The sequence below is a fragment of the Portunus trituberculatus genome, chromosome 12 (genome assembly GCF_017591435.1).
Source record: "Portunus trituberculatus isolate SZX2019 chromosome 12, ASM1759143v1, whole genome shotgun sequence".
Taxonomy (NCBI): domain Eukaryota; kingdom Metazoa; phylum Arthropoda; class Malacostraca; order Decapoda; family Portunidae; genus Portunus; species Portunus trituberculatus.
In genome coordinates, this window is record NC_059266.1 from 12,408,383 (window position 1) to 12,423,442 (window position 15,060).

The 15,060-nt window shown below is 39.2% G+C and overlaps 1 protein-coding gene across 2 annotated transcripts in view; it reads right to left on the reverse strand.

Moving 5' to 3' along the window:
• Positions 1–3,723: 3,723 nt before the first annotated feature.
• The window catches only part of LOC123502591 (renin receptor-like), a 14,535-nt gene continuing 3,198 nt past the window's right edge, over positions 3,724–15,060 (reverse strand). For both annotated transcript variants that reach the window (XM_045251748.1, XM_045251749.1), the window contains exons 3-7: positions 14,392–14,615; positions 11,874–11,988; positions 10,746–10,850; positions 6,104–6,259; positions 3,724–5,209 (exon numbers count right to left, since the gene is read on the reverse strand). In XM_045251748.1, the coding sequence (XP_045107683.1) occupies positions 5,021–5,209; positions 6,104–6,259; positions 10,746–10,850; positions 11,874–11,988; positions 14,392–14,615 (789 nt within the window). In that variant the 3' untranslated portion in view covers positions 3,724–5,020. The remainder of the gene's footprint in view (positions 5,210–6,103; positions 6,260–10,745; positions 10,851–11,873; positions 11,989–14,391; positions 14,616–15,060) is intronic.

The window sequence follows — 15,060 nt, forward strand, 5'->3', positions numbered from 1 at the left end:
CCCTGCTAACATGAATGCTTCCTGTATTTATTTATTACATATCTGAACTTTAGCAGTTTCTGCTGCCTTTAGCTCGGTGTAACGGGAAACTGACCCCTCAACTCCGCTAATATGAACGAAGCGTAATTTCCATTACTTACTCTTACCATTTCATATGTTTTTGGTAACTGTTATATTGTGGTAGTGAAAACTTTGTATGACATGAATAAGAATTTTCCAATCGCTTTGTTATAAGGAAAAACGAGTACATATTACTCGGAAAATATTTGCACCACGAAAGGCAACACTCCATCACGATATCTCGTGTCTATTTTTAGCCACAAACACTCCCAAACAGCAAAACAGGACATTTTGTTTTTCTTTCAACTCAGGAACGATATTATGCATGTGTGCAACTCGAGGATTGACTGGTGAGAAACGAGGAAGCGAATAAACTAGTCACATAAGGCTTTGCTAAGTCGCTAACCTTAGCGCAAAACATCTCGCACCAATTAATACCACATCCAGTCAGTTCTGGGAGGAATGACTTTCATTTTCATTTGTTTCACATCATTTAAGACTGGTTAAGCAAAAAAAAAAAAAAATCCATGATGTGGCCAGCACTGGCAAAATCACAAAGTCTCAGATCTGCTGACGCTGTACGGGTTAATTGCTTTTTTTATTGAAGATGAGGGATTGGTGGTATTAAATACTGGGGATGTTACACATTTCCACAGTCCAACTGGGACTTTTACAACTCTCGATCTTCTCTGCACATCTAATTCTTTCTTGGATTTTAACTGGCGGGTCCTTCCTGATTTACATGGCAGTGACCACTTTCCAATTTTAATGGAATCTGTGGAATCTGAGCCACAGTCCCGCCCCCCACGCTGGGTTACAGATAAGGCAGATTGGCCACGATTCACTGAACTTAGCTCTTTTATCCATCCGTTGCCTGACTTTGACACTTGTTCTGAGGCTGTTGATTATTTTACTGATTTTTTACGTTCAGCAGTGCTTCAGACAATTCCTAGGACGTCTGGTCACTTTACTATGTGTCCCGTCCCTTGGTGGAATGCAGCATGCACCAACGCTGTGAGAGAGAAATGGGTATTGTCAGTGAAATGGAGAAATATGTACAATAGCTCAAATCTCTCTCTGGTCATCAGATTAGGCACAAATGGATCAGCATACATAATTCATCTAGACCAATACAGTGCAATTTCTGGATTAGGACTGAGTCCCATATAAATAAAAATCCCAGTATATTTCCTCATTTCAGCATTATTTGTGTCTTTCCATGTATGTAACTGAGACCTATGTGTAAGCTGACTAGCATGACTTGATGAGCATGTGTATTTGTCTTTGAAGCAATCATGCTGACAATGTCTTCTTTTTTTTTTTTTTTTTAGATGGGATAGAAAGATCGGTGAAAAAAGAGTTTAGCTAGCTTGCTGGGGAAAAGAGAGTTTGGGTGAAAGGAGGAAGTACAGAGTGAGGTAGAAGGGTGGGGTGGCAGACCCCCATGCTGGTCATTTATTTGTTTTTGTGTTTTTGTCTTTTGACTGGCGTCCATTCTTCTTGTGTTGGCAGAGCCGTGTCGTCTTCGGTTATTTTGATGTTTGTGGGGGGAAGTACGATATGTGGATTGGCTCTTTTGAGACGTTCCAACATTGCCATGGCTGCTCGCATCGTTTTTTTATCTTCACTTGTGGCTTTCTCCCGGTCTGCAGTGATTGGCTGGGCTGTTCTTTTTGCTGCGGCTGTCGATGCTATGGTCTGCCGTGTCAGTGGGGTGGGCTGCGGTGGGTTGGGTGGGTGAGGTGAAGGTGGGTTTGATTTCCTGGGCGGGGGCGAGGGTGTCTCTCCCTCGCCTCCACTTCCCAGGACGTCCTCTTCATCAACATCATCTTCTTCCTCGTCGTCTACTTTTTCTTCTTCTCCTCCTGCCACATCGTCCTGCGTCTCTGACTCCGTCTTCTCCCGGATCTTGGGTTCGTCCCCCGCTGGCGCTGCTTCTTGTTGGTGGTTAGGAGCAGCCACGGTATCAACTGTAGCATCTCCTGTCTTGCCTCGACGGGAATGGCTCCTGAAGGTGCGGGTGGGGTTGGCCTTGGCAAGGGCACACAGAGGAATTTGGATGGCTGGCAGGCCGTTGTGCTGCAGGATGGCAGGTACAAGCTCCTGCAGGCAACGATGGTTCCTTCCTGCCAATGCCTTGGCTGTAAATATACAGGCCATTACTTTTTCTTGTATCTCCTCCTCTGTGCGTTTCCTCCGTGGTGTGTGCCGGCTGGTCATAGTTGGGGCAGAGGATGGTCCGACAGATGTCACATCCCTTGCCTCTGGTCCCTTTGACCCTTCATGGATGGCGAGAAGGACTTCGTCTCCTTCCCTGGGCAGCCGATCCTTAAGAGCCCGGGTGAGGCCTGAGGCATGGCAGAAGATGTCCTTCCCTGTACGGAGGTCTTCAATAAACCCGTAACCTGCCTTCACGTTGTACCATTTAACAAGCCCAGTGTGGTGTGCAGGGCTTGCCATGGTGTCTCGTGAGTCGTTGTCTGCTGCTCGTGTGGGTGACGTGACTGTGACTGACTGTGTCGTGTGTGTCTGAATGTCTTCTGTCGGGAATAGATCATATGTGCTGCTGTACTTCATCATTAGAGTTGCCTTCATATGTGTCACTATCTTCAGCTGTGTTTGAGTTTGGATTAGAACTGTAGATATAGTCTTCGTCAGAAGAATGATCGTCACTCTCTTCATAATTGCCATTCTTTCCATGAAATAAAGAAGCTTCCATTACCAGCAGAAAGAGAGATCAAGTGCCACTAAGTGCAATGATTCAAAGATTGATCAGAAAGTAGCTTTCAGAGACAAAAATATATCATACGTGATGAGTCACTAGTAGCCCCTGAAAAGGTGGTACACCAGAGCCCCAAGATGCAAGTATGGTAGAAAAACAATGAAACTATAGTGAAAGATTAATTTATAGGTACACAGGTGGTCAGCAAACAAGTGGTGCACAGATGGTACAATACGTGAGCAAAAAAGAAATCTAAGGCTTCCTCAGGTATTGTGCCATTGGTTGCCACTCTGAGCTGTGTACACGGGTGGTACAATATGCTGTATAAAGCTATACTATCATTGTATGAGGTATTGGGCCACTGGTGAGTCAATACTTTTTTGCTGCTCAGGATATTCCTTAGGTAGTAGACATGTCACTCACCTCCTCTCACCTTGGTGGCGCGTGGCATACTGATGTAAGAGACGAAGGAATCGTGAGGGGAGCTATAACGTGGACAATGTGTTAAGAGGGAGATTTCAAGACATTTGTCCCTGGCTTTTGGCTAACTCTTTCAAATCGTTTAGGGAACCTGCAGTTCCAGCAGGCCTTCTTTTTTAATATTTTGTTGCCCCGGCAGTTTTCCTTCTTGCATTAAAAAAAAAAAAAAAGTGAACACCTTACCTTTTAATTGCCTTCATTCACCTATCAGCATCTCATAATTCCTTGATAATCATCCATACAGCATATCTGATTGAAATTGAGACTCCCATAATTGTAATTGCCATTAATACACCCTTTTTCAAACACAACTTGTAAACTAAATTTTTCACTTGCTGCTTACCTTTAGAAAAGCAGTTGATAATATTCAATAGTGATGCTGTTTTTTTTCTGAAGTGTTGATAAATATTTTTTTTGTTGCCCTTCACTACCCTGAATATGAATAAAGAAAACAAGTTTACTTGAACCACAATTTCAATTTATTCACATACATATATATATATATATATATACAATCATTTAAATAACAGTATACATCTACCAGCCCCTTAAATACTAAATGCTTGAGTGCAGGCACTTCCTGCATTATATCCATTTCAAGTTGCACACAAGGCATACCTGTTCCAATTAATACATTTATGGATACTGCGTGAAAGAATGTTATATTGGTATAATGTGATACGATAATAGTATAAGAAAATCCCAATATTTTTGCTGAGATCATGCCATGTCAAATGTTTAAGTATATTTTTCTTCTCTTTGACTGATGTATTATCATTATTGTTAGTATTACCATCACAGGTGTGTGCCCTAATTAATAATTCACAGCAGCAATCATTGAAGTGATTGCCTGTATATATTTGACATATTATAGTAGCTTATTCTGGTCTCCTTCAGTTAACTTTGTGTTAAGAATAATTGTAATAAAGACTTACAGATCTTACTTACTAATCCAGATTTCCTAACTTTAGAATAAAATCTGTGTAAAGGGTAACTGATTCAGATTTCCTGACTTAATCAAGTTGATTAAGAAATTTAAGTGTAATCCAGCACATGTTTTAATACAATGGATACTTGCTCTATGTTTGGAGATTGATTTATATCATACATCTGCCATGATCTGTACTTCTTTTATTTATTCATTTTCATTATCCTTATAACCTGTAAAACTACATGCCATACTGACAACAATGGAACTAATATCTATGCTCTGATTTAGTATCTCTGAAATGTACTAAATGAAAGTTGTAAAATATCCTGCAGAGAGCACAAGTATGGAATGTTGTAGTGAGGAAAGTGGTTTTAAAATCTAAAATTACAACAGATAATACTAACAATCTCAATTTTCACTTGAATGTCTGATCTTCATCAACAATCTGATGTACAGTTATGCAAATATGTAATAACTTTTCATGAACAGCATTGCTTTGATAAATCTTTGCAGTCCTTACCAAATAATACTTTTAATATCCAACAACTATTTTCTAAAAAAAAAAAAAAAAAAAAAAAAAAAGTGCTATCATATACTGTAAATCTGGTTACTATATATACATCAACCTAAAAACTGCCACATTGATTTCCTTTATACATCTTATACAAGACATCCACACCACAAAAGCTTAGATAAAAGTAAATAAATAAAAACTAGTTTCCCTCAAATTTAAGATACAAATCATATGATTTCCCTAACACACAAACAATCTAATTTACTGTTTGTGCTCAAAATAATCATCACACACACATATCTTTTTGACGCAATTAATTGTCTTTCTTCATGCGCATGGTGGTCATGCGATAGATGATAGAGTCACGACCAGGATCCATGTTCCACATGGACATAGATATAGCCAGTATGGCCAAGACCAGGATAATACTCAGCCACAGGATGATGTTGAAGATGGCTGGGTAGTCAGAAGAGTAACTTTTGTTGACATTAGGCTCATTAGTCTGGAAAGATGATAAAAAATGAGCAGACACTCTATATCAAGTTTGCATTCAAGTCATGTTTAATACACTAGGCATTCAACTGACAGTAGTCCCTTTTCTCTTCCCTACTACTTCTCTATCTTCATTTTCATTCCAAAGCTGAATGTTAGTCTAGGTGCACAACTTGACTTGCTCTTGTATGCATGCTCTTGAATCTTCTGAGTTTCCTAAGATCAGGCAATGACTCTAGTCACTAACTAATCACTAACTAAATTTATCTGTGCAGTTTACCTCTCAACTAACTCCTCTGACTATAAGAAATTTTTTTATTATTTAACTTCAGAAGTGGAACACATTGTCTCCCTATGCTTTTCATGGAGATACCCATATAGAATGGAGTATCCAGGAAAGAAATCACCATCTTAACAAGAAAGCAATATGTACATCATAGTTTTCTAGTGCTCTCAACCTTTAATGCATGTGCCAGTACTCTTAAACATTTTTTTTTTTTTTTTTTCATGTTGGAAGATATTACAGTAACAATCTGGGATATTGGTGATATCTTGACATTTATCTTTACATCTTCTTGGCAACTTATCATAATAGGATAGACCAATTCCAAAGCTTATTTTCTAGTCTTAAAGTTCATCAACTGGAAATTCATCTGTTTGTTTCAGTGAAGGATCCGTTTGTTTCAGTGAAGGATGGATTACAAGGGTGATAGTTTTCTGGTAACAATGCAGTTACTACAGTAGTAGTATGACTCATTCCAATTAAATGGGGATACAGTTTTGATAAGTAAGCAAGAAGCAGTATGGAAACTTTTTAAAAGAGCAATGAGGTTTACTTCAACTAAAGTAAAATTAGATCATTACAATTCATTAAGAGTTCTTTTCCTGCCTCAACAGAGCTTACCTCAGCAGCCTGAAGTATAGAGCGGGCACGTCTGGAAAGCTGCTTGGATTCTTCCACTGTGGCACTCATCACCACAACACGATCACTGTATACTTCACGCATTAGTTCTACCACTTTGGACAGCTGAGCACGCAACACACTGCTTGCCTCTTCAACCTGGAAAAATGTCCATACAATTACCTTTATGGATTTGGGAAGAAGCCCTCCTCTGTGATAATATTTACATTTAGAAAGAAATCTTGATCACAAATATGTTAAAAGATATGCTACACAAGAGCTGTTTTGTTTTAGCTAATTCTAAGTGTCTTAGTAAAATTCAGGTAATTTTAACTTCATACAAAACAAATCAACAAGTTCCATGTGCTTGGCAGCGAAGTGAGCTCTTCCACACTGTGATATAAATAAATTGTCGCAGCTCTTCCACATTGCGATATAAATAAATTGTCGCCACATCAGTGCTGGTCAAGCCAGCAAAGTGAGAAGAGGAGAGAGTTGTCTAAGAGAATACCCAAATGTGCTGGCAACCTAAAAGTGTTTGCCCGCCAGTGGGTCGCATTGCATACCATAAGAAATCTACAACTTCTCTGCAATATGACCCACCAGTGGATATACTTTATTTGTTTATATTCAGTGAATCTCTATACTGTACTATATTTTTCCTTTCCTAAATTTGTTTATATATTTTTGTCTCTGTTTTAAATATTCAGAAAATGAATGCTACACGGTTTTATGGTCAACTTAGTCCAACACAAGAGAGAAGATAAAATAAGATAATAAATAAGATAATAACGATGACATCAGAAATATTATGAAATTTCATAAGATCGATAAAGAAAATCATTGAAGCTTATCAAGGAGTCTCATTGCGATCTCAGTTTGAATGATTTATAGAAAAATTTTGTTCTTCTGAAGGAAAAATACAAAATAATATAGTTTTTTTACATGTATTAAAAAGAAAAGTATTTTTCTGTTAAAAAGTATTTTTCAGTTATTTTCTATACCAGATATTTTTTTTATTTATTGTTTTGTTTCTTTACTTATGTTTATTTACATATGCAATCCAAAAGGGTCATCAATGGCAGCTCTTATTACAATTTGTCCAAAAAAAAAAAAAAAAAAAAAAAAAAAAAAAAAAAAATATATATATATATATATATATATATATATATATATATATATATATATATATATATATATATCATTGAAGCTTGTCAAGGAAAGTCCACTGTGATATCTGTGCAAGATAATATAGTTTGTTTACATGTATCAGAAAAAAATATGGAAACAAGACTATTTTTCACATAATTTTTATATCACTAAAAACAAAATAAGCTTCATATTGATTGTGCATTCCTTCATGTACTGTATATTGCAGTTTTACTATATAATACAATTTCTACTAACAGTAAAATTAAAATGTGATATATGTGAAAACTGTTGTACGAACCACCAGTGGTCACATCGCAACAGTGGATAGTAACTGATGACCCACCAGAGGGTTGTATTGTTCCCCTCTCTCTCTCTCTCTCTCTCTCCATTCCCTCCCTCCCCATCTCCCTCTCGAAAGATAAGTTACATGCGTCCCTCCTTGTAACATTCGTGAAAACACACACACGGCCCGGTAGCTCAGTGGTTAGAGCGCTGGCTTCACAAGCCAGATGACCGGGGTTCGATTCCCCGGTCGGGTGGAGATATTTGGGTGTGTCTCCTTTCACGTGTAGCCCCTGTTCACCTAGCAGTGAGTAGGTACGGGATGTAAATTGAGGAGTTGTGACCTTGTTGTCCCGGTGTGTAATGTGTGCCTGGTCTCAGACCTATCCAAAGATCGGAAACAATGAGCTCTGAGCTCATTCCGTAGGGTAACGTCTGGCTGTCTCGTCGGAGACTGCAGCAGATCAAACAGTGAATTACACACACACACACACACACACACACACACACACACACACACACACACACACACACACACACAGGCACTACATAGTGGTGTATGTACCACCTAAGACAAATGCATGGTCAGTACAGGAATATGAAGAAATGATAAGTGATACAGGAACATGTCTGGAAGAAATGTTGGGTGGCTGTGAACGAACTATAATGATGGGAGATTTTAATTGTAAAGAGGTGTGTTGGGAGGACTGGTCAATGGAAGGATCAGAGACAACATGGGGAAATACACTATTGACACTGGCAATGGAAAATGTGTTAACTCAGTGGGTCAAAGAAGATACTAGGTTTGGAGGAGAGGAGCATCGTCAAGACTGGACTTGGTCTTTAGTACAGAGCCAATGGTCATTGAGGAGATGAGGGTGGAGTGCCCTTTAGCAAAGAGTGATCATGCAGTTTTGGAGTTCAAGGTGATAGATGAAGAGAAATCTAGAAGAAATGAAGAATATAAAGTGGGAAGATGGAATTATGCCAAGACAGATTTTGGAAACCTAAAGAAATTCTTTCAAGAGACAAATTGGATGAAATTCAAGAGTGCTAAGGAGCAAATGAAAAGTGGAAGGAATTTATAAAAATATACAAAGAAGGTGAGAAAAATTTGTACCAATAAGACAACATAGAGAAGTTGGAAAGCAGGACTGGTTTAACGATAGATGTGAAAAGGCTAGAACAAGAAAAGAGGATGCATGGAAGAGGTGGAGAAGGAAAAGACGGATTAAGCAGTGGGAAAGTTACAAAAGAGCAAGAAATGAATATGTGTTGATTAGAAGAGAAGAAAGAAAGAAACAAGAAAAGGATATAATTGATAAATGTAAAGACCAACCAAGGCTTTTTACAGACATGTGAACAACAACATCAAAAATAGAGAAAGTATTGAAAGTTTAGAAGTAAATGGAGTATGCAGTGAAGATCCCAGGAAATGGCAGAGGCTATGAATGGATGCTTTCGGAAGGTATTCACAAAGGAGACTGCTTTTGACAAACCACTGGTAATGGAACAGAAAGGGATTATGAAGGAGTTTCAAGTAACTGTGGAGGAGATCAAGAATATGATGGGGAGTTTAGAAGTGAGAAAAGCTGTGGGACCTGATGGGGTATCAGGATGGATTTTAAGAGAATGCAGGGAGCAACTGGCAGAAAAAGTTTGTGAAGTAATTGATGCCTCATTAAGGGAAGGTGTAGTGCCCCAAGACTGGAAAAGAGCTAACATTGTCCCAATCTATAAATCAGGTAACAAAGAGACCCATTGAACTATAGACCAGTGTCACTTACAAGTGTGGTAGCTAAGATGTGTGAGAGGGTGGTGAAGAATAGATGGACAGACTTCTTGGAGAAAAATGACATACTTTGTGAGTGTCAATTTGGTTTTAGAAAAGGGCGTTCATGCACGACAAACCTGATATGTTACTATTCGAGGGTGATAGATGTAATACAGGAAAGAGATGGTTGGGCTGATGGCATATATCTGGATTTAAAAAAGGCCTTTGATAAGGTACCACACCGGAGACTGATCTGGAAACTTGAAATGGTAGGAGGAGTGCATGGCAGTTTACTATGCGATCTTGTGCTTCGGATGTCATATTCTTCTCTCAGGATCAGTTTCTCATTATCCACTTGGTCCATTCCGTTGATCAATTTATAAACTTGTATCAGGTCTCCTCTCTCCCTTCTTTGTTCCAGGGTTGGTAGATCCATAGCCTTTAGTCTCTCCTCATATGCCATCCCTTCAAATTCTGGAACCCTTCTTGTAGCTATTTTTTGTAGTCTCTCCAATTTCCTTATGTGTTTCTTTTTATGAGGGGTCCACACTACTCCTGCATATTCCAATCTGGGTCTTATTATAGTACTTATGAATTTCTTCATCATTTCTTTGTCCATGTAGTGAAATGCTACTCCAATATTCCTTAGCAAATTATATGTTTCTCTAAAAATTCTATCAATATGGCTTACTGGTTGATTGTTTTCTTCCATCGTCACTCCTAAGTCCTTTTCCTTTTTGACTTTCTCCAGTTCTACTCCATCTCCCATCTTATAGATTCCCACAGGTCGTCTTTCACTCTTTCCCATTTCCATGACATGGCTTTTGTTCACATTGAATTCCATTTCCCACTTCTTACTCCATTCCCAGATCTTATTTAGGTCTTCTTGCAGTATTTCACAATCCTCCTTTTGCTTTATAACTCTGCATAGTTTCGTATCGTCCGCAAACAAATTTATGTAGCTGTTCACTCCTTCTGGCATGTCGTTAATATAAATGAGGAAAAGTATTGGTGCCAATACTGACCCCTGTGGCACTCCGCTTTCTATTGCTCTCCACTTTGACTTCATATCTTTAACTAACGTGTGTGTGTGTTTCACTGTTTGATCTGCTGCAGTCTCTGACGAGACAACCAGACGTTACCCTACGGAACGAGCTCAAAGCTCATTATTTCCGATCTTCGGATAGGCCTGAGACCAGGCACACACCACACACCGGGACAACAAGGGCACAACTCCTCGATTTACATCCCATACCTACTCACTGCTAGGTGAACAGGGCTACGTGAAGGAGACACACCCAAATATCTCCACCCGGCCGGGGAATCGAACCCCGGGTGGAGATATTCGGGTGTGTCTCCTTTCACGTGTAGCTCCTGTGTGTGTGTGTGTGTGTGTGTGTGTGTGTGTGTGTGTGTGTGTGTGTGTGTGAAGCTTACCTGGGGAGAGTTGGCTCCATACTTCTTCACCAGCTGCTCCATACCACTAACTTCCAGGAAGATGACATCCTGGCCACCATGAGGAATGGTCGTGATCTCCTCAGCCTGAGTGCAAGGGAATTAAATATCATCAGCATTGATGAATTAACTTAGTGTAATGTTAAAGACCACTAACACTGCCATATCACACCTATCAAGGTTATCATAATTATTTCTAAAGGCTCCATGCAAATTTCTAAATTTTGATCCTATTTACAAATAGTAGCACACTATCTCCTCTCCCTCCCCTCTCTCTCTCTCTCTAACACCGTGCTCTCTTTAGGAGCATTCCTGAATAGAAAGGCTTCTTATCTGAACAATCTTTCCTTCTTTGTTGAAGTCTTCTGACCATATCAGCATCCCTTTACACCTGTTCGCCTTTGCCTTATTCCTCTATCCTCCAAGTGACCCTCCTCTCCTATCATGCAAGACCTGTAATTTCATCTGCACACATGTGTTGCACATTCCTATACTCTCAAATCAGCTATACAATCTGTAGTTCACTCTCTCTATGCACACATCTGTGGCATCTTTCAGCATCTTTATTAGTCTTGTGTAGTGTTATGTTGTTGTTTTTATATTTGTCAATTCATTTAAAGCCTTATAATGCTGCCTAAAAGTCCTGCACCTTCTAATCCTTCTGGCAATGCCTCCATGTGCCAGAGGGAGATGGTGACAATAGCAGAGGTGAAAGTTCTTGACATGCTGAAGGAACGTTAAAGTGTAGAAAAGGTTTATGAGTGTTAGAGTATAGAAAGGATTTATAAGAGTGTATGGAGGCTTATGAAAGCTTTGATATATAAAAGAATATCACAATACCCTGATGAATCACTTTAACCAATATTGTTTCTACATCGCAGATCTGCACCTATCGTAGGTGGTTCTAGAACGTAATTCCCACAATAGGTGAGGGATTACTGCACACACTATGATTTCAAAGCCATTGGATATCTTACATGCCTGCTAGACACCCCATAGATGCTCCCCTTAATAGTGGCATAACCATAGAAATGTGGTGAGATCAAGCCAACTCCATCAGCAAATATTTGTTAGTTAATATGCATAATGCAAAATCCTACTTTTACTCACCGTGCGTGCCGTGGTCACCAAGGCGGCCATCTCCCGGAGGAAAGAAGCATCAGGCTCCTGGGAATAATCCAGTACCTTTGTTTTGGGTATGGTATGAATCCAACTGTCATTTGGCCTGTGGGAATAAAAACAAGTATTGATACACACTAATACACTGGTTGAGACATTTATCTCTTTCTTTTGCCTACCTCTCTTGGACTTGCATGGGACTGGCAACTAAGTGGGCCTTTTTTTTTACTTTTTTTTTTTTACTTTACTCTTTATGTTGCCTATGTTGCCCTTGGGCAACTTTCCTCTATTATATAAAAAAAAAAAAAAAATGCAATGACTGCCACTGCCCCTACTCAGAAACAAAGGCCTGGCAGGAAACTTAAGATTGAAACGGGCCTAGACAATGAGAAACATCAGACTGAGGGAAGCCACATGTAACAGCAGGGAAAATAAAAGAAAGTAACCATAAACTGCTTTGTGAAATGTAAATGAGAATAGTTAATAATTACATATATGGTTGCAGCTCTAGGCTTCACCAGCCACTGCTGTCAAGAAGCTGATATTCACCCTTAAACAGAGGTGCAAGAGGGTTGACTTTGCCTGCAAGTACAGTGTGTGGAATAGTGACATATGAGTGACAGCATTGTGGAGTGATGAGTCAACATTTAGGGTTACTGACAGTGGGGGTGGAAATGTGTAGTGAAGGCCTGGTAGCAACCCCCTTGATCCCCAGTACTACATACATGCAACGGTAAAACATCAGATTCCCTATAAGATCTTGGTAGTACTAGTAGCAAATAGTTACTGGTTTGGGGTGCTTTTACTGAAATGGCACTGCAGAATTCCAAGTACTTCCTGCAAATGAAAGTTAACCCATACACATATTTACAGCTGATGTGTTATTGTTTTCCTGACACATTTGAGGATACACAGGCAGCCATACTTCAATAAGACGGTGCATGGGCACACAGCCAAATCTGTAACACAGTGGTTTAATGATTGGGATTGAGTACATAAAGGACTCCAATACCCATGACATAAATCCCACAGGAAACTTGTGATGGATTATTAAGAAAGATCTACGGCAGGGGTTCCCAACTGGTGGGTCGCAACCCCATGGGGGTCCCAAAGCCTAGGCAGGGGGGGGGGCCCGTGTAGCTTTGCCAGAAGTACTGTAACTTGGGATAATATTAATTTTATCTCACCAATTACATTTTTTATGCTCTTACATTTTTTTTTTTTTTTTTTTTGGTGCAAAACCAAACGTGTGTTACATTAGTTCAATGTCATTAGGTGATATTATGGGTGTATGTATGAGTGCTTGTGAGTGAATGTGATAATAAGCCCTAAGTAGGGGGTCATATGGGTTTCAAACTTTTAGGTAAGGGGTCGCGAGTGCCATAAGGTTAGGAACCACTGATCTATGGGGAAAAGACATGTTTACCATGCCTATGTTAGAGAATGAGATCCAAGCACTATGGGGAAACTATTTCTAAAGAAACTTTGTAATTTTGTATTTCTCTTCCAAGATACCTGTAGGAAGTTATCAAGAGGGAAGGATATCTAACAAACATTAATGGTGAGTAAAATTACAAAAATATTATATTTTCTATTTGTAATAAATATTCTTCTGATCATATTACAGTACTGTATTTTCTATTGTTTACAGTAGAATGGTTCAAAATTATGTTCAGCACTGTACTTGTAAACCTCAAGGCTCAAGGGACTGCCCAGTTTACTATTTGTCAGACAGTTGAACACATTGGATTAGGTCAGCAGTTCCTAACCTGTGGTACACATACCATTAGTGGTATGCGAAGGCCTTCTTGGTGGTACTGTACATGAGCACTTTCAGGATCATGTGTGATTTTTAGTTACATTAGCTTTAATTAATTTCTCAGAAAAATTATTATTGCTTTACACAAGATAATCTGGCATCAATCAGCTGATGAAGAAAAAATAGATGCATCCCTCACATTAAATTGAGTTTTGTTCCTTGTTGTTAGACCATTTGTGTGTTTTACTTGTGAATGAATTGATATTTGCTGGAATTCAAGTTTTTCAGGAACCAGGTGGCAAGCAGAGACTTTAGCACCTTACTCACTCAAGAAAACTTTAGGATTAGGTGATGCAGGGAGGAGGTTCAGAGGCAGGCACCAAGAGGAGAAATGCAGACTAATGCTTCTGTATTAGATATTTACACACCTGCAAATGCCCTATTTTTTTCAACATGCTTGAGCTCAGCTTTACTGTCTAATGTTTGGGTAAAATCCCTCAAAGCATGGGGAAAGAACTAACTTTTTGTCTAGTTAGCAAAGGACTGAGTGTGAATGTAAACATCCACCAGGAAAGGTGGAGCCCATAGTGGCCGACATGACGTCACTGCAATTCTTCTGTACGTTATACTTGATTTGGTCAACATGGTGCTGACTTATAAATATTTTACAAAAATCATCTTTTATAGACAATATTTTTTATTTAATATTTTATTGCCTTGCCAACTTAAATGCAAGGGTAATGTACTCACGAGGTGTCGACAGTGAGGTGCTTAAAGAGGGTATGTCGCTGGGCCCGGGAGCCGTAAACCTTCTTGATGTGGTTAAACACTTCGTCAATAGAAACATCCTCCTTGAGGCCGTAGGTGGCACCCTCTTGGCGCACACTGGCACCCCCACTGTGCACCTCCACTAGTACAGCTGCAGTGGGGGTGGAGAACGGTGAGGTGATGGTGAGCCCCGGCCACAGTGAAGTCTGCCACACAAAATTGTAGATAGTGAGTCCTAGATGCAATAACTAAAAGATACACTAAAGCATAAATAAACTGCATAGTATGACAGGATGAAACATCATTCTAAAAAAAGTTCATTCAAGAACACAATGAGAAAATGTATTAGCAAAGAGAATGGCGTGACACTACACATGCTGCATAAGCCCACATTCAATGTATGCTTCTCTTTAGATCAGGAAAGTATTACGATTAATGAACATCAAGGAAAATCAATCCTCTGTCATACAAAGAGATTACCAACTTGCTTTGGTCATATTAAAGACACACAGGAAAAAAGTTTTGGATATAGCTTTTATTACCTGACAATTTAAACCATGAGAGGCCAACCACATAAATATACATGAAATTTGTGAATATTATCTGTGCTCAATCATGTACGAGTATATATGCATTCATCCCTTTCTCACT